Below are 18,821 nucleotides of genomic sequence, written 5' to 3' on the forward strand. Positions count from 1 at the left end.
TCATCTGGGAATAGTTTAGAAATGCAATTCCCAGTTCCTACTTTGGATCTCCTGAATCAGAACCCCGGGGCCGGGGATGGGGGCACAGTGCAGAGCCCAGGATTCACGGAAGTTTGAGAATCCCTAATCCTGAACTATAGAACTCAACCCTGAGAGTACTCCAGATGAGGAGCAGAGGGTCTTCTCCGATCCCATTTTCATTCTTTCCTTGTGTTTTTCTCCAGCCCTAAACATACACTGATTTGATGGCCAAAAAAAAAAAAAAAAAAAAAGAAGAAGAAGAAGAAGAAGAAAAAGAAGTAGAATCTTGGCCCTTTCATTTAATATCTCTTTATTGAATACCTGTTGTACTGGGAAAACAGAAACATGAGCAAGACATAGCCCTTGTCCTCAATGGATTTAACGTAGAGCAGGCAGAGAAACACATAAACAACTAACTGTAATACAATGTGATAAGTGCAGTAATAGCTGCATGCTGAAATGCTGCGGGAGCACAGAGGAGGGAATGACCAACTCTCTCCGAGGGAGGTAAAGAATTAATCAGGAGGAGGATGTGGTGAGAGGAGGAATTAGGTACAAGATGGGCTCTAGCCTCGGGGATAGGATTTCTAGCTTTACATGCCAGCTAAACGGAGGAAAGGGGGAGGAGGGGCAGCTGCTCTCGCAGATCGGCACAGGCTGAGGAGACTTTGCATCCAGCAGTGCTTGGATCTAACAGGACCCCAAGTTTGCAGCTGGCAGGAGTTGGCTTTCTTGTAGCGCGAACAATGTAAGCTACTTGGGCCTGGCCTCCAGGTCAGTGGCTAAGAATAAGGCATTGGTGAAACTGTAATCTGGATTAGCTGCTATACAGCCCTATTTCCAGAGTTCAGGAATCCATGGAGAAGAATAAGGTTGATGATTCTCCAGGACAGAGAGAGACAGGGAGTCATGGGAGTGAGAAGGAAATGAGTATGGAGACCCAGATCATAGTGAGGAATGATATATCAGTGAAAAGAAACCAGAGAAGTATCTATGTAACAAAACTCAGAAAACTACAGGGCTCTGGAGATGGTAGCAGGGAACAGAGAACACAGCATATTGTCCAAAGGCCACGGGGTTGCAGAGCCCCAGTGCTTGAAAACTAAACTCAGAGGCCCTCAGAACCACTGTGCTGAATGACACCAGAAAGCATCATTCAACTATGGGAATAAACTCCTTGGAGCCCCAACATGGTGGCCCTGTGGGGATCTGTGATCCCGGGACAGCAGCGCCATCTTGGCTCCATATCTGTATGATGGTAATTCAGGACACATGTGTGTATATTTCAAATTTGACTTGGCCAAAGAACCATTTAGATGGCTGAATTTTTATTTGGGAGAAGGGGAGTTTCCAGCTTAATATTTTCTCCCCCAAAGTGTAGGATTCCATGGAGAGGCTTTAATACCCAGACTTCACTGGGATGTCTGGGTCCCCTGCCTAGGTCCCAACAGAACCCCTCGGAGGACTAAGTGGGATCACCCAAAAGCAGCCAAAGCAGTACATGTTTAGGTTCTGTGCAGCTTACAAGGGTCCTGAGGACACACAGTAGTTTGGAGATGGGGTCAGACAGTCTCCTTCTTTAAGTTTCTGCTCTTTGTGAAGTACAAAGATATTAAGCAGGGTTTAAAAACCTCAGAGGCCTTTAGTGGCCAAGCAGGTAGCAAAAATGTGTGACATGGCTGGGAAGGAGACAACAGAGAATGGTGGGGCACGTAGAGAAATGGAAAGCACAGGCCCACCTAAAAGAATCCCAAATAAATTCCTTTAAAAACAGCTTATTGGCCGTACCCCTTGCGGCTGGCTTTAGTAGGTTTGTAACTCCTGATAAAAGGCAAAGAGGTCATGGAATAGAAGATGGGAGGGCGGGCATTGTACATAGCGGGTTTCGTGGGATGGTCCATGCAAGGAGAATGGGAGTGCTGGAAACATCCATCCCAGAGCTAAGTGTGCTCATGGCTGCTGGGGAGGAAGCCCTAAGATGAAGGACCCAGAGAAGTAGAATTAGAACTGGTCCTGGGGCTTGGACTGCTTCCCTGTCCAGCGGCTGAGAGTATTAGGTGACTCTAGTTCAGGTCACACCTTGCCCACAGCACTCTTTGCTCAGGGTGACTCTGCCCTATAATTTATTTTTATATAAATATTTACAGAGCAGATTCTTTGAATCTGCTGAGGATTAGGGGAAATGATGGATTTTAAACAAGAAAGTAGTCCTCAACATAGTGGAAGTTAAGCTCTCTCTCCTATTATGAGGAATGAAAAGCCCAAATCTAGGAACCTTAGACCTTAACTCCCTTGCACCTCATTACTGCTACTCCTGGGGAAATCCTTGTGTGTATTTTCTCTTTGGGAGAAAGGGGAGTGGCAAACAGTCTTTGCCTTCACTTGGGTCAAGTTCAACTTCATGGAACCAGTTAATGACAGAAGTGAGGTTCTACCCTGTGCTCCCATGGGAGCCCTGTGCTCCCATGGGAACACACCTCCCTAACCACCCACATCTCATTGCCCAGTCTGTCTTCCTTCCAGAATCAGAGTTAACCATCCTTTCCAGAACCAGAGACTGCCAGGGTCATAGCCGCAACCCTAGGAAGTAGTGCTAACAATTAAAATGTCTTTGTATCTGAGAGGTACTAGGAAAATGAGAAATGCAGAATTTGGGGTTCAGTTACATACCCAGCTCCCTCCATTCCCTTGAGTGGCTGCTAAATTACTCAAGAAATTTGGACAGTAGGGTTTAAAAAAAAAATCCCTAGAAGCTAATCTGAAGCTCGTTTGTTAATTTTGAGAAGGACAGGGCTTGTTTGTGAAACTTAAGGTCATAAGTAGTGCTGGCAAACAAATATGGTCCCAGTTTCCCCAGCCTGGGCTCTGGAAGGGAGTAATGGATGCTGATTTCTCCCAGGGAGCTCTAAGGGGCTCCAGGAAGTTCAAGGAACACATAAATGTGTTTAAGAGCTTGTTCCCCAGAGTCAGAAAGAACCTCGCTTCAAAACCCAGCCCTGCTCCTTCCAGCTGCCTTCCAGTGACCTTGAACCATAATTTAACTTTCACAGAGCAACTTCTTCATCTATGAAGTGGAGACGATCAAGGACCCTTGCCCCTCAGAGGGTTGCAGTGAGGTGATGCATGTAAATGACGAGGACACATCACAGCCAACATTTGTTGAACACCTATTAAGTACTTCCTGTCACAAAGAAACAAAAAGGGAAGAGAATCATCGTACTGTGTCCTCCTTTGAACCCCTGAGCTCTTCATCCATACCTACTAACACCACATCAGTCATTCTGGTGTATCATAGGTGCTTCTTGGCTTGAGGGCAGGGTCTGTGTCTTTTCATCTCTAGTTGCTGATGGGGTATCGGACGGAGGCCATCTTGTGTGGAGGAGGAGCTCAGAACAGTGTGTGGAACCAGGAAAGGAAGAACTCTGGTTTATACTCACTGTCACCCAAGGGACCCCACACCTTCCTGCATTGCCCTGGTTCACACACTGCTGTCCTGAGCCACACTGATGGCCATGCCACCTTCAGCCCCCTGCCCCCAGTCCCTCTCTGGCCTGAGGCTCTGGAGCCCTTCCTCTCCTCTGTGTCGCTCTGAGCCACTGCTGCCTTCCTGCCTCACTCCATGTGCCTCTGTTGTGTTGTTGTTTCTCTGCTTCCCCACCATGGCTTCCCCTCTCCCACTGGGGGCTGACTCCCATTAGTCAAAACAAAAACAAAAACAAAAACAAAACACAACCTTTGGCCATCCAGGGAGTGGAGCGGATCATCTAGGGCAGGAGGAGAGAAGGTCATGGTGAGTGGTGGGCTCAGTGGCCCCGAGATGCCCCTCACCAGCCTTATTCCCTCTTGCAGGAGCAGGAGGCCACCCACCACCATGAGCAGCACCCTGTCGCCCACAGACTTTGACAGCTTGGAAATCCAGGGCCAGTACAGCGACATCAATAACCGCTGGGACCTGCCTGACTCAGACTGGGACAATGACAGCAGCTCGGCCCGCCTCTTTGAGAGGTCTCGAATCAAGGCCCTGGCAGGTGAGGTCAGGGGAGGGCCAGGGGAAATGCTGAGGATGCTGGGGAGAGAAGCTTGTGGTGAAGAGTCCTTTACCTTCAGGGGAAGACTGACTTTGTTTCTAAGCTGCTGCACTAGAGTGGGAAATCCAGATCACCCTATCTCCCTTCTGGTCCCTGCCTGCAACCCAGAATGTGCCCCAGCTTCCCTCCTCCAAGCACAGAGAAGCTGTGCTGACCCTGGGACTCCTGTTTCCCCTGCACTCAGCTGACTTCCTGGCCTCTGTCCCTGAGTCACGTTCCTTCATTCTTTTGCACTTAGTCTTGCCATTCTGTTTCCACCCATCTCTCCCTTACCTTTCATCCTCCTGTGTCTTCCTTGATTTCTACTGTCATCTCTCACACCTGTTTCTCCCTCCCAGTCCATTATCCTCCACGCTCCCTCCCCACCTGTTCCTTCCACCTGCTGCCTGTTCCTTCCAGTATTTCATCTACCTGTTCCCTGAAGCAGGTTCCCTCCGCCTGTCGCTGGTTTCTGCAGCCACCCATTCTCCCGCGTTGCTCTCCGCCTACTCAGCCCCTGCCCTCCCCATGGGCTGGGATCTCCCCTTCAGCTCCACCAAGCACAAGCAAACCCGTTCGACGGGCCTCCCTTCGTTCTGGGGAGGAGTTGTCATGGCAACAAGAGTGTGGCTGCCACCTGACACCACCAGCGGCTGGCGTGGGGCTGAGTCACCCACACACCCCAAGGCCACCCACCCTGTTTGATTTCCCTTCTCCATGCCATCCTCGTCTTTCTCACTGACCTGCTGGCCTCCCAGCCCCGTGCAGGGGGAGAGGCCACACCTACTCCCTCCTGAGAGGTAGTGCTCCCAGCTTGCGTGGGGTGGCCTCCTGGAAGAAGGGAGACTCTGAGGGGTGTGATCCCCAAACTTGGCTGAACTTTTCACAGGCTCACCCAAGGATGTTTTCACAAATACAGGTTTTTAAACCCCTTTCTGGACACATTAAATTAGAATCTTTGGATATATGGTCCAGAAATCAGGATTTTTAAGTTCTCCGGGTAATTCTGTTCAGCCAGCCCAACACCAGACTGAGGACCCCCACATGGTGGCCGTTGCTTCTGGGGACCCATTATCATTTTCTCCTTGGGTTCCCTGTCCTGGCTAGGTCTACAGGCTAGCTTGTGAAATACTCATATCACTGCTTCTATGGCTATGAGAAGATGGAAGACATGGGTTAGGGAGAATGTCACCTCTTTGGGGGAAAGTTTCCCTGGTACCCTGATTTTGGATAAGAGTAGCTTCTAGAACGGTCATGATGTCTGTGTGCGCACGACACGTGATACCCAGGACTGTGTGATGTCTGTGCACGTGACACATGCTGTCAGTAGGTGTTCATCTCCACCACTAAACTGGACTCTCCTGAGGAGGCATGGCTGGATGGGCTTTGGCTAGCGCTGCACCTCCCACCAGTAGGTGCCAAATAAATACTGAATGAAGGAAGATGGGAGAGGGGCAAGAGTCGGCTGTCTAAGTGACAAGAGCTGAACCCAAAGAGAGATAGGAAGGGAATCAGGTAGATGTGCCTGGCAGTGGGTGTCCTGGGGGCCTGGCATGGCCTGGCTGAGGAGGACATGGTGGGCCCCATGGCAGGGAAGGAGCTGGAACTGGAGGTAGTGATGGCAAACAAATGAGGAAGGTAACAACACCTATTTCACAGACAAGGGAGGGTAAGCAAACTCCTAGCACAGTGCCTGGCTGGTACTGAGCTGGCTTCACCCCTTCGAGGATTTCCCTCTCCTCTCCGAGTTGAGATCAAAGTCCATGTCCTGAAGGGGGACCTCCCAGAGTCACAGGGAGGGGGCATCCTCATCACACCTTCAGGAGGCAGGACTTTGCTTCGGGGCCCCTCTCTCGGGTCTTCTGTACTCTTGGGCAACTCGGGGCCTGACCGGCAGGTCTCTAAGGCGCTGGCGGTTCCCTCCTCCGCCCCGCGGGGCCTGGCCCTGCCCCAGCCGGCCAGCTCCGCCCCCCACCCCTCCCCCGTCACTGTCCGACCTGTTTGTCTGGAGCTGCCTCCGTCTCCTCTCGCCGCAGCCAGGTGTGCCCTGCCGACGGGTCGAGGAGCTCAGGGGCTCAGACATCACGTAACTCCTTTCCTCCCTCCTCGAAACTTCCACCAACCTTGAACCACACCCCGTGCCACCCGGGACCCCAGGCTCTCGGGACCCCAGGCTCTCGGGAGAGCGGATCCTTGGCGCCTGCCCCGGCGCGGGCAGAGCATGGACTCTGGGCCCCGGGCGTGTGAGAGGCAGCAGCACCATGAATGGGAACGGAGTGAGCAGGCTGCACGGGCACGGCCTGAACGGGGCCGGCGAGTTTTACTATGAGGCTGTGGAAGGGTCTCAGAACCCCGGGGGCCTCCTGCTCTCGCCGGCCGCCTTCATCAACCCTGCTCAGTACGCCAGCGTGCTGGAAGGACGCTTCAAGCAGCTCCAAGGTGGGCTCCGGCCGGCGGGCGGGCGGGCGAGGGGAGCCGCGCGGGCGGGGCGCCCCGCGGAGAGAGGGGCCGGGGGCCGGGGGCCGGGGCGTGGGAGAGGAGCGGAGCCAAGAACACCGGCGAGCAACTTCTGTGACTCACACGCTTGTGTTGGGGGACTGTGTGCTGGGGAAATAATTACAAGTGGCCGGAAAATGCGTGGATGCCGACAAAGAGGCTTGGACCCCCTGGAGGGGCCGTGGGAGCGGGCGCGGGCGGGACGGCGGCGGAGGCAGGCGAGGAGCGCGGAGGCGGCGGCGAGGCGGGGAGGGAGGGAGGCCCTGGGCGCAGCCTCGCCGAGGCCGCTCACTTTCGGGGGTTTGGGAGGAAGCGCCTGCTGGGGTAGTTGCGGGGGAGGGGGGCAGTGCGCCAGCAGGCAGGGATCTCGGGCTTGTTTGTGCCGCCCTGGGTTTCCGGGTGGGTGTCTAGTGTGTGAGGAGGCTGTGTGTGGAAAGCAGGGAGTGTGGCAAAGGGAGTTGGTGCAGACAGGCTCAGGTATATGTCTGAGCAGGCTGTGTTCACCCGGGCACCCATACTTGGGTAGATTCCTGGGAGTCGCTGTGTTTGTGTGTCTGTGGATGTGGTGATGCCTTGTCAGGTTACACTTTGTCCCCAGCGCTTAGCTTTGCACGTTTTTCTCCTAGCTGCCGCTGTCCCCACGTCTTCCCCTTTTATGCAACCTGTGTGCCAAAATGGCCTCACCCCTGTGTGCCTGGCATCAGGACGGTCACCATCGAGCCAATAGTGGCCAATGATCCGGGCAGTCCCGGGTTCAGGCAGGGACCTGTGGACCCTGAAAGAATGCCCCCAGAGCATCAGGCCATCCAAGCAGTTGTTAGGACTCCGAGGTTGGCCCAGGTACAGGGGTTGGAGGTAAGAAAGACAGGAATAGACATGGGTGTGTCACTATGTTTTATGGGTGAGGTGTGTAGGAATGTGAGATTAAGGGGTGAGTCTTTTCAGCTTCTGAGATACTGGTGCTGAGAAGGACACACAAGTGACTCTTCAGGCCCAGGCCACTTGGATTGGGTCCTTGCCCTGGGCTTCTCTCGGGGGAACTGGCAGAAATCTTAGTGGCTGGAGCAGCTTCCAATGGCCTGAGCCTCTTCCCTCACTTTGTCATTGATAATATTTTTAATTTTTATTTTTTGGCGAAACTTAACAGCATTCTCTCATCAGCAGCTCCCCCTGTGGACCAGGCAGTCAGGCATCTTCCTTTTTTTTTTTTTTTTTGAGACTGGCACTGAACTCTGCCTGGCTTTCCCCGGCCCCCACCCCGTGTTTTCTGGGCTCACTGTTTTCCCTGTTCCCAACTTTCCCTCTTAGCATTGGAATGTTCGTGTCCTGGGACAGGATCCCTTTGCACCCAGTTGAATGAACCCAGCCCAGAAGGAGAGAGGCCTGTCTTTTCTTTAAATTATGCCAGGAAAGCAAGGTGACTCAGGAGGCCTGCAGCCTCTATAATGCCACATCCTCCTAATGACCACCTGGAAGAGCCGCTGCTGTAATTTAAGTCCACACCCTCCCTTTTGTCCACCATCAAAAGGGAACAGCCGTACCTCCTGCTGGACCTACCTGAGCAACTCTTGCTCTTTCCTTCCAGTTAGATCTTACCTGTATTACAGCAACTCATCAAGGAGCCATTTTGTGCCAGGCATCTTACACACACTTAATCAACACCATGATCTGTTGAAGGAGAAAGTAATATGCCCATTTTGCAGATGAGGAAAGTGAGGCCCTGGTGGATGAACAACTATGTCTCACCACTGTTACATGACAGAACCCTGATCCCAGGTCCCAGACCTTCCCTGCATGTCCCATGCTTCTCATTTCTTCCATCCTTTCTTCTTAAAGCCTGTTCTCTGTCTCTCATTTTTGTTCTTTACCTTGCTTTTGAGCTCACACCAATTTATTTCCCAGCATTTTAAGTTGTAGGTTTTCCTCTCAGCCATCTTCCTTCCCTTCCCCTTCCCAGACTTCACTTCCCCAGCCCCACCAACTGGGGTTTAGAAGCAGGTGCACTGTCCTTGAAGGGCAGAAATGACCCCCTATTGCCACCACAGATGAGCGAGAAGCTGTGCAGAAAAAAACCTTCACCAAGTGGGTGAACTCGCACCTGGCCCGGGTGACGTGCCGAGTGGGAGACCTGTACAGTGACCTGCGGGATGGACGTAACCTCCTGAGGCTCCTGGAGGTGCTCTCGGGAGAGACACTGGTGAGCAGTGGTCACGAGGGAGGAGGGGGCCTGAGAGACAGTGGTCAAGGGGACAAACTGTGGGAGTCACCTTTAGCGAGAAGAGTGACACCACAGAGCGGAAAATGGTGGCTGCCCTCTGCTCAGAGGATGGTTGCATTTGGAGAGGCTTTGCTGAATGGATTAAGTAGGAGCATTGCTTCATGGAGACAGAAACAGTGGCCCCATTGAAAACCTTTCTTTTCCCACCTTCTCTGGGTGCAATTAATTCCCTTGGGAATCTTAATCTGCCCCAAGCCTCATCTGCAACCTCAGCTTTAGCTCCCTGGGGTGGTCCCTGTGTTCCTGAGGGAGGTCATGGGGAAGGTGTGGGAAGCAGGGCCCCAGGGAAGCCAGGAGGGAAGGAGGAGGAGGCCCGAGGTCCCATGCCTTTGGGTCCCCTGTCCCTTGACAGCCGAAGCCCACAAAGGGCCGTATGCGGATCCACTGCCTGGAGAACGTGGACAAGGCGCTGCAGTTCCTGAAGGAGCAAAAAGTGCACTTGGAAAACATGGGTTCCCACGACATCGTGGACGGGAACCACCGCCTGACCCTCGGGCTGGTCTGGACCATCATCCTTCGATTCCAGGTACCCCGCACAGTGTTCCTTGGAGTGTGCTCTGCACACCAGAGCTGCCGCCCTAGTGGTCGCTGCAAACGTGGAGGGCCTGGAACCTCATACACCAGAGCAGGGCACTCTTCTCACTAGACAGCATGGGGGCCAACGTGGGTGTTGTCAAACTTCTGTGGCAAATTCCCTGTGGCCTGGTCTGTACCAGTCACGTGATGTAGGACCACATGTTGGTGCACGAGGGACTGGAAATTTTACAGAATGCTCCTTCACCATGGAGGGTTTTAGAATTGCATTTGGGGTCTGGTCACTGGCCCACTCCTCTCTCTCAAACCCTGCTTACCTCTCTCAAAAGAATAGCCACCCTCCTCTTTCTTATGCTCTGAGCATAGCCAGTCTGATATCTTAACGCCACCACAACCTTCCTGATTGCCCTGCTCACTCCCTGGGTGTAACCTCCTTTGCTCCTTCCAGCCCTAAGCAGAGCTCCCTCAGCTTCACCTTGGAAACCAGCTCTCAGAAACTGTTCACTTCTCCACCTGCAGTTTCCCACCCACTGCAGGAGCCAGCATCCTTCGCCTCGGGGCACTTCCACTCTTCTGAATTCCCACCCCATTCTGCTGCCTCACATCCCTTTAACCTGAAGTTTTGTGGTCACTAGCCCAGAAGGAAAGGTCCCCAGGCTCTGTCCTTGGGCCCTTATTCTAGGAGTCTAAAGAGAAGTTTCCTGCCATGTATCTCTGAGCATCTCTGGTAACTCCAGAAGCCCCTGTTCAGGGAGTGAGGGCTTTCCATCCTTCCTTCCTTCTTAGATCCAAGACATAAGTGTGGAAACAGAAGACAACAAGGAGAAGAAGTCAGCCAAGGATGCCCTGCTGCTCTGGTGTCAGATGAAGACCGCCGGGTAAGGCTGCCCAGGGAGCATAGCCTTGGAGGGTTGGATGCACTGAGGCTGTGCGGTAAAGGAAGGATGGGCATCAGGAACTGCCAGCTGGGGAATCTGTCCTCGAGGCCCAGACCGAGGTGGCCCTGCTCACTGTTTTCCCCGGTCTCGGCTTATAGGTACCCCAATGTCAATGTGCACAACTTCACCACCAGCTGGAGAGATGGACTGGCCTTCAATGCCATCGTGCATAAACACCGGTGAGAAGACGGGGCTTGCGAGCCTGTCTGAGCTGCTGGATGGGCTGATGACCCAGGGGCCCACCCACACGTAGACAAAGCAGGGAGATGAACTGAGCTACACGCAGTTACAAGGAATGAACGTTCAGAGGAGAGCCAGGATGTGGGGGTGCCTTCTGCACCGAGGGCTTGTGATGGAAGCTAGGGGGCTGGGAGCAGCAGGTGTGGGGAGTTGGGGAATTAGGGATAAAGATAGGGGTGGCTTAGCTCTTCCTCTTTAGGATCTCGTGTCCTCTTGATACTGTCTGTATTTCCTCCCTACCCAGGCCAGACCTGCTGGATTTTGAGTCCCTGAAGAAGTGTAATGCACACTACAATCTGCAGAACGCTTTCAATCTAGCTGAGAAGGAGCTGGGACTTACAAAGCTGCTGGATCCTGAAGGTGGGGCGAGATTTGTAAAAAGAGAGGCTGTAGGGTAGAGACAGACTGTAGATGAGTGGGTGCTAGGGGCTGAGGGCGGGAAGAAGGGGAAGAAACTGCTGATGGTTATGGGGTTTCTTCGGGGGTGCTGAAAATGTTCTGGAATTAGATTATGGTGACTGTTGCACAATCTTGTGAAAATACTAAAAACCACTGACGAGCATACTTAAAAAGGGCGAATTTTGTAGCATGAAAATTGTATCTCATAGGAAGAAAGGCAGTCCTGTAGCAGAAAAGAGCCCTGGGGTATGGTTCCTCTACGGAGCAGCTCTGGGACATACAGCCAGTTTCCTCATCTCTCAAATGAGATGATTGATCTACATTGTCTCTGAGGGCCCTTCTTATTCCAAAATTCTGTGATTCTAAATTAGGCTACATGATCTTGAGGTCTCACCGAGCACTGGCCTTATGGCCAGCTGACCCTGCTGGTTGGCCCCTGTGGTTCTGACCTAACACTGATGAGACTGGTAACTGTCACTGGGCTCTTGTTCTGTACCTGGCACTGCACTTGACATGCTCTAATTAATTTAATTCTCACAACACCCCCTGGAAATCAGTATCATTATTATGCTCTGTTTATGGAAGAGAAGCCAGGGGTCTATAACGATTAAGTGACTTCCACAAGGTCATTCAGTGGGTGGGGTTGAGATTCAAATTCAGGCAGCCTGGCTGCAGAGCCTGTTTCTGCAGCCACCGCTCAGGGAGAACAGAGAACAGTCAGGGTGCAGCCAGAAAAGGGAAGGACAGAAGGGCCGAGTGACTTCCTTGCTGGAAAGGCTCCTTTGGAAGTCCCCTGGGCAGATTTGAGTCTTGGTTATTCTCTCGCTTTTTGCTGTCCCACCAGTAGACCCATTTCCCGTGCCCTTTTAGTCCAGAAAGACAAGCATCAGCTACCTAGAGATGGCAGTAGGCCAAATACAAGGTCCTTTGGAGAGATTTGAGAAGCACAGCTATGATAAGGAAACATTTAAGTAAAGCTAAGTAACCTGTACCTCTCTGAGATTATTTCCATGGCTCCTGCCTGCCTGTGGGTTGTCAGAGGGGGTCAGGAGGGCTTCTGGTCTCATAGTCTTCCCTTTAGGTAGGATACAATCTGGCCTAATTAAGAGAACCCAGGGACTGCAAGTCATAGTCAGCCTTGGTGTCCTTGTGGTAGAAGTTAATTTGGCTTGAAAGACACTCACCTCCTGGGCCCACAGCTGAACTTTGGGACTGAAGTCAGAAATAGACATGACCATGCCCTAAGGTGGTCCTAAAAACTGGCCTCTGTCCCTGCTGCCATGGCTTCCTGGGCCCATCCCTCCAAACATTCTGGGTTCAGGAGGCCTCATTCATTCCTTCTGTCTTAATGCCCCTAAGTTGGATGACTTCGTGGACATCTTTCCAGCCTATAAGTCCATCCCCAAATGAGAATGCTGTTTCCTTTCTTGTCTCTCTTCCTCCAAACAACTAGTTTTGGTCTTTATTAGAAACATTGGGTAAAACCTCCTTGGGCTTCTGGGTTTTTTATTCTGCTTATTTCTAGGAGGAAAAAAAAAAAGGCTTAGCTTTTCATACCCTTTTAGTCCAAACAGTTTGTCATTTTGCTCTGAAGGGAGCTGGAAAGATGTCTGTCAGCTTTGGAGGGCTGGGAGGGCCATGGGGTTGGGGTAAGTGATTCAAGTTGGGGGTGTACTTCTGGGAGGCCGGTTTCTCATCTCTGCCTGACCTGGATGGCCCTTTTTCTCAGATGTGAATGTGGACCAACCAGATGAAAAGTCAATTATTACCTATGTGGCTACTTACTACCACTATTTCTCCAAGATGAAGGCCCTAGCCGTGGAAGGCAAAAGGATTGGCAAGGTACTCTCCATCACAGGGGCCTGGCCTAGGTGTCTTACTCCCCGAAAGCAAGAGCAGGGGAGGACTGGGTCAAGGAGCCCATGAGCGGGAAGCCCACATCACTGTCCCACAGGTGCTGGACCACGCCATGGAGGCAGAACGCCTGGTGGAGAAGTATGAGTCCTTGGCCTCAGAGCTGCTGCAGTGGATCGAGCAAACGATTGTGACCCTCAATGACCGGCAGCTGGCCAACTCCCTGAGTGGGGTCCAGAACCAGCTACAGTCCTTCAATTCCTACCGCACTGTGGAGAAGCCACCCAAGTAGGTGTCCCTGGGCCACACCCCATCATATCCCATCCGCCCTGAGCTGTGCTCACACACGAGGAAGCCTAAACTAAGGCAGCCTTTTGGGAGGGAAATTTGGCAGCACATAAACTCAGCGGAGACTCATTTCCCCCAGCTCAGAGCACCAGAAGCAGTTCCAAAATATATTTTTCAAATGATTATCCGTTACAAGAAATTATGCTGTGGAAATGACTGCTATGGTATGTAGAGCTGGTGCAATCCACTCAGATGAAGTTTGGTTGGGTCCCCTTAAGCGAGGAACCCAATCCCAGCCTAAGGACGGGGAATTGGACCCGACAGGCAGGTCGTCACTGGCAACACAGGTATGTGGCTGGTGACTTGCTCTCTGCACAGGTTCTTATAACTCATGCATTTTAGCAATTGACTGTTGAAGTATGGAGCTGCTGTTAGGCGTTTCTATACAGTACGCGCTAAAGCTTCTGTACATTTGGGGCCTTCTAGGAGGCCCAGTGGCTGGGACCCTCATGCCCCCAGCAGCCCAGAATTCCCCTAAATGGGAACCCCCTCGACCACCAACCCCCCCGTCCACGTAATGTTAAATCATGCACACCCTTCTAATCTTCCCTATTTATTTCCCAGGCCTGCCTGGCCACAGATTTCTGCAAGACAGAGTTGAAAACAAACAAACAAACAAAAACTTCTATACTTTTGTTATTGAGCTCTTTTGCAGTTAATATGTTTCGTCTCCAAAACTAATATTAATCCAGAAAACATCTGTCCCTGGGCATTCCAAGGAATGATTTGAAGTGTGCCCTTTAACCCAGAAAGTCCTCTTCTGGGCATTGAACAAGGATGTAGCTTCAAGGATATTCACTAATGTACTAATGTGACCTTTGTAAAGGAGAAATAAGTCATGGGACAGTCACTGAAAATAATGTCAAAGAAATGCCTTTATTGACCTGAAAAGATGTTCGTGAAAAATGTGTTATGAGATAGTTACTTGTGGACGATAAGAGCAAAGGGTTAAGCATCCAGGTTCAAAGAACCAGAGTTCAAAACTGGCTCTGCCACCTAGCCGTTGTGAGCTTTGGGCAACTTACTAAGCCTTTCTGTGCCTCGGTTTTCTCATCCTTGAAAATGGGGGTAGTAAGAGAATAACAGAGCTGAACAAGCGAATGCACGCAGATCCCTGAGAACAGGGCCTGGCTTACAGTGGGTGAGCGAGTCCTTGACGAATGTTAGCCACAGTTACGGTATGATCGCATCTGTGTAGAGCAGAAATGCAGTCTGTGCCTGCCCGAGGGTGACGGTGGTCGTTTCTGTGTAATTTTCAGTTGGTTTAAAATTAGATTCTTTTTCAACATAATTTGCCAGTATTTTCTGGCTTTCACACAAAGAGCATGTGCTGCTTTTACAAGAAGAAAAGCAACACACAGCACTTCAATTTGAAACTTGAAGCCTGCCTTTGACCCTAACTGGACCTGGCCTCCTGCCTCAGGTTCACCGAGAAAGGGAACTTGGAAGTGCTGCTCTTCACCATCCAGAGCAAGCTGCGGGCCAACAACCAGAAGGTCTACACGCCCCGCGAGGGCCGCCTCATCTCCGACATCAACAAGGTCCACAGCCTCCCTTCCATCCCCTAGGTCACCCACCCCCAGCACCAGCCCCTACCGTCCCTGCTGGAACCCTCGGCCCAGCTGCCTGCACTGTCCCTGGTGCAGATGTGACTCACCTGTCCTCTGCTGCGTCCTGCACACCCGCCTCCTCCCCACTCTGTCTCTCCATGCAAATTATACCCCAGTGCATCTTGTTCAGCCTGTCCCCAGCTCACTCTCCCTGCTTTTATTTTAGTTTTTTAACAGACAACATAAGATTGATCAAAGTAATGTGATTCACCCCCAGTCCCACCACCACAGACAAATCCAGTGATTTCCATTGTTCCCTGTCTCCCTCCCATCTTTGTCCACTAGCAGACGTTGTTTCCACGTGGCTCAGTGGTGCTCACGCCGCCCCTGCTCCTCACACTTCCCTGTACAGGCGTCACGTGGCTCAGTGGTGCTCACGCCGCCCCTGCTCCTCACGCTTCCCTGTACAGGCGTCACGTGGCTCAGTGGTGCTCACGCCGCCCCTGCTCCTCACACTTCCCTGCACAGGCGTCTAACCGCATTCCACAGACCCACTAGACCAAGCTTCCCTGAGACTCACCCTGTGCCCCCAGCCTTGGTGACCCCTCCCCACCCTCACTTCCTGAGCCCTGGCCCTTTAGCACTAATCCTGCCTCCACCTCACAGGCCTGGGAGCGGCTGGAGAAAGCCGAGCATGAGCGCGAGCTGGCCCTGCGCACAGAGCTGATCCGCCAGGAGAAGCTGGAGCAGCTGGCTGCCCGTTTTGATCGCAAGGCTGCCATGCGGGAGACCTGGCTTAGTGAGAACCAGCGCCTTGTGTCCCAGGTAGAACGGGGCCGGGGGGCTCCTGGCCTGCCCAGGCAGATCTGGAGAAATGGGGAAGAAACAGTGGTGGATAAGGAATCCTGCAATATTGGTAGCGAATGAAATGAGAAATCTACCACGCAGACAAGAAGACCAAGAACCCAGGAACCGGGGGCCAGAGGCTTGAACAGGAGAAAGGGTTGGTGAGATGGGATGGGATGGGATAGAGAGGAAACTTAGAGCCACTGGAGTTGGCATCTTACAGCAGGATGCTCTGGGTGAGGGTGGGCAGAGGGGTGAGCAGAGGGATGCTCCTGAGCTCCCAAACCTCCCCTTCCTGTCCCCCACCCCAGGACAACTTTGGGCTGGAGCTGGCGGCAGTGGAGGCAGCGGTGCGGAAGCACGAAGCCATCGAGACAGACATCGTGGCCTATAGCGGCCGGGTGCAGGCGGTGGACGCCGTGGCCGCAGAGCTGGCCGCTGAGCGCTACCACGACATCAAGCGCATTGCTGCACGGCAGCACAATGTGGCGCGGCTCTGGGACTTCTTGCGGCAGATGGTGGCCGCCCGGCGGGAGAGGCTCCTCCTCAACCTAGAGCTGCAGAAGGTGTTTCAGGACCTGCTCTACCTCATGGACTGGATGGAAGAGATGAAGGTACCAGTAGATGTGGGTGGTAGGGTTGAGCTGATTGGGACCCTGGAGTTATGACTGGGGTATGTTAGCGCTTCTGATCAGCTGATCTTTGTAGAGTGTGTACCCATCCAGGGCCCTGTCCCCAGTTTAGATGAACAGAGCAAACAGACCCCTGTCCTCATGGGCCATTCCAGTGGAAGGAGATCGATGATAAAACTGTTGGCCTGTCAATAAACAACATAGCGAGGGTGAGGGGCATGAAACCTACAAGGAAACGGAAACAGGCCTTGTGATGGAGTGGTCTGGGAAGGGCTGTCTGAAAAATGCCATTTAAGCTGAGAGCAGAATGTCCCAATGAGCCAGCACAGGGAAATCTGAGGAGAGAACGTTCCAGGCAGAAGGAACAGCTAGGCAGAGGCCCTTGGCCTGCTCACAGCAGCATGTTCCAGATGAGAAGGAAGGCCAGCAGGACTAAGAACAGGGAGGGGACAGGGGACGAGGTAAGGGTAGAAGCAGCCAGCTCACTTAGGGCTTACAGGCCTGGTCAAGGAGTTTAGATTTTATTCCGAGTAACGTGGAGCACTGAAAGTGATTAGAAGGTTTTGAAAAGGGGAGAGATGTGATTCTGCGTTTTTATATTTTTAAAATGTCACTTTGACTGCTATTTGAAGAAGGGCTGTGGGCAGCCGGAGTGGGAGCCGAGAGACCAATCGGAGGCTGCTGCAGTGATCTAGGCGAGAGATAGGTATATGGTTAGGGCTAGAGACATGCTGAAGATTGCTGGGGTGCTGGGGACTGAGCTATGACCATAGGAGGGTGGCGATAATTCTGGGCCTGAGAAGATGAGTCAGAGCAGAAATTCCAGAAGCCGAATTTAGTAAGAAAGTTGTTCCACAGAAGGGGAGTTGAGTACAAAGAGACCAGGATGCCAGGACAGAACTGGAGTGTCCCTCTGTGTGTGTGACAGATGGGAACAGGTGTGCTCACCTGTGTGTGACACCTGGAGCTGACCAAGGAGGCTCTGATGTGTGGTTGGTTTGGGAAGATGTGGCGAGGTTAGCACATGTTTGCGGCGGGGCAAGAGGTCTGGCTGGGAGGGAACCAGGCGGCTCTCAGACAGGCATCGGCATGCCGCATGTCCCTGGCAGGGCCGGCTGCAGTCCCAGGACCTGGGCAAGCATCTGGCTGGAGTGGAGGACCTGCTGCAGCTGCATGAGCTGGTGGAAGCAGACATTGCCGTGCAGGCTGAGAGGGTGCGGGCTGTCAGTGCCTCAGCGCTGCGCTTCTGTGACCCAGGAAAAGGTGAAAACTGGGGGAAGGAACTGGAAAGGAGGTGGGGGTATTGGCTGGCAAGGAGAACATTAAAAGCTGAAGCAGCAAGACTGGGAAAACCTGGGGACAGGAAGGATGATGGGTGGCAGCTAGTCAAGGAGGCCTAGAAGAGTGGGGTGGTGGGGGGCAGTGGCGGACTGGCTACAGCTCTCGACCCTCTGGTGTGACTTTTTCAGAGTACAAACCTTGCGACCCCCAGCTGGTGTCTGAGCGAGTGGCCGCCCTGGAGCAGAGCTATGAGTCACTGTGCGAGTTGGCAGCGGCTCGGCGGGCCCGCCTGGAGGAGTCCCGGCGACTCTGGCGGTTCCTCTGGGAGGTGGGCGAGGCTGAGGCCTGGGTGCGGGAGCAGCAGCACCTGCTGGCCTCAGCGGACACCGGCCGGGACCTGACGGGCGTCCTCCGCCTGCTCAACAAGCATACGGCCCTGCGAGGCGAGATGAGCGGCCGGCTGGGGCCCCTGAAGCTAACCCTGGAGCAGGGCCAGCAGCTAGTTGCCGAGGGCCACCCTGGGGCGGGCCAGGCGGCCGCCCGGGCAGCTGAGCTCCAAGCCCAGTGGGAGCGGCTGGAGGCCCTGGCGGAGGAGCGTGCCCAGCGGCTCACCCAGGCTGCCAGCCTCTACCAGTTCCAGGCAGATGCAAACGACATGGAAGCCTGGCTGGTGGACGCACTGCGCCTGGTGTCCAGCCCCGAGCTGGGGCACGACGAATTCTCCACGCAGGCCCTGGCCCGGCAGCATCGGGCCCTGGAGGAAGAGATCCGAGCCCACCGGCCAACCCTGGACGCCCTGAGGGAGCAGGCCGCTGCCCTGCCTCCTGTGCTGAGCCGCACACCCGAGGTGCAGGGCCGGGTGCCCAGCCTGGAGCGGCACTATGAGGAGCTGCGGGCCCGGGCCGGCGAGCGCGCACGTACCCTGGAGGCGGCCCTGGCGCGCTACACCATGCTCAGTGAGGCCGGGGCCTGCGGGCTCTGGGTGGAGGAGAAGGAGCAGTGGCTCAATGGGCTCGCCCTGCCGGAGCGCCTGGAGGACCTGGAGGTCGTGCAGCAAAGGTAGGCCCCCTGCATGCTTCCTCCGGCGTGGCCTTGTGAGTTGGGGGTCAGTGTTGAGGGTAGCGATCCTGCCCTAAACTGCCCGCTCATGCTGTACCTCTTTGAGTCTTAACCAGTCGTCTAATGTTTTAATGAAAAATGTTAAACATACTCAGACATAGAAACATTATGCAACAGATTCCTATACACCCATCCCCCAGGTTCAGTAGTTATCAATGTCTTGCTCTATTTGATAAATTTTCCTTTTCAAAAGCAAATCCCCAATATTAACATGTCAC

General features: G+C 53.3%; 1 protein-coding gene across 7 annotated transcripts in view; it reads left to right on the top strand.

Moving 5' to 3' along the window:
* Positions 1-18,821, top strand: part of SPTBN2 (spectrin beta, non-erythrocytic 2) — a 37,149-nt gene that overhangs the window by 2,876 nt on the left and 15,452 nt on the right. For 3 of the 7 annotated variants that reach the window (XM_010998159.3, XM_031448237.2, XM_064492095.1), the window contains exons 2-14: positions 3,871-4,049; positions 8,630-8,781; positions 9,215-9,388; positions 10,183-10,274; positions 10,433-10,513; positions 10,819-10,934; positions 12,703-12,815; positions 12,928-13,115; positions 14,599-14,716; positions 15,392-15,550; positions 15,883-16,185; positions 17,313-17,466; positions 17,673-18,543. In XM_010998159.3, coding sequence (XP_010996461.3) covers positions 3,893-4,049; positions 8,630-8,781; positions 9,215-9,388; positions 10,183-10,274; positions 10,433-10,513; positions 10,819-10,934; positions 12,703-12,815; positions 12,928-13,115; positions 14,599-14,716; positions 15,392-15,550; positions 15,883-16,185; positions 17,313-17,466; positions 17,673-18,543 — 2,678 coding nt within the window. In that variant the 5' untranslated portion in view covers positions 3,871-3,892. Of the gene's footprint in view, positions 1-3,870; positions 4,050-6,058; positions 6,528-8,629; positions 8,782-9,214; positions 9,389-10,182; positions 10,275-10,432; positions 10,514-10,818; positions 10,935-12,702; positions 12,816-12,927; positions 13,116-14,598; positions 14,717-15,391; positions 15,551-15,882; positions 16,186-17,312; positions 17,467-17,672; positions 18,544-18,821 lie in introns of those variants that run through there. The other 4 variants (XM_031448234.2, XM_031448236.2, XM_031448235.2 and 1 more) reach the window with 3 other exon arrangements.

This window comes from Camelus dromedarius, chromosome 12, assembly GCF_036321535.1.
Source record: "Camelus dromedarius isolate mCamDro1 chromosome 12, mCamDro1.pat, whole genome shotgun sequence".
NCBI classification, from domain to species: domain Eukaryota; kingdom Metazoa; phylum Chordata; class Mammalia; order Artiodactyla; family Camelidae; genus Camelus; species Camelus dromedarius.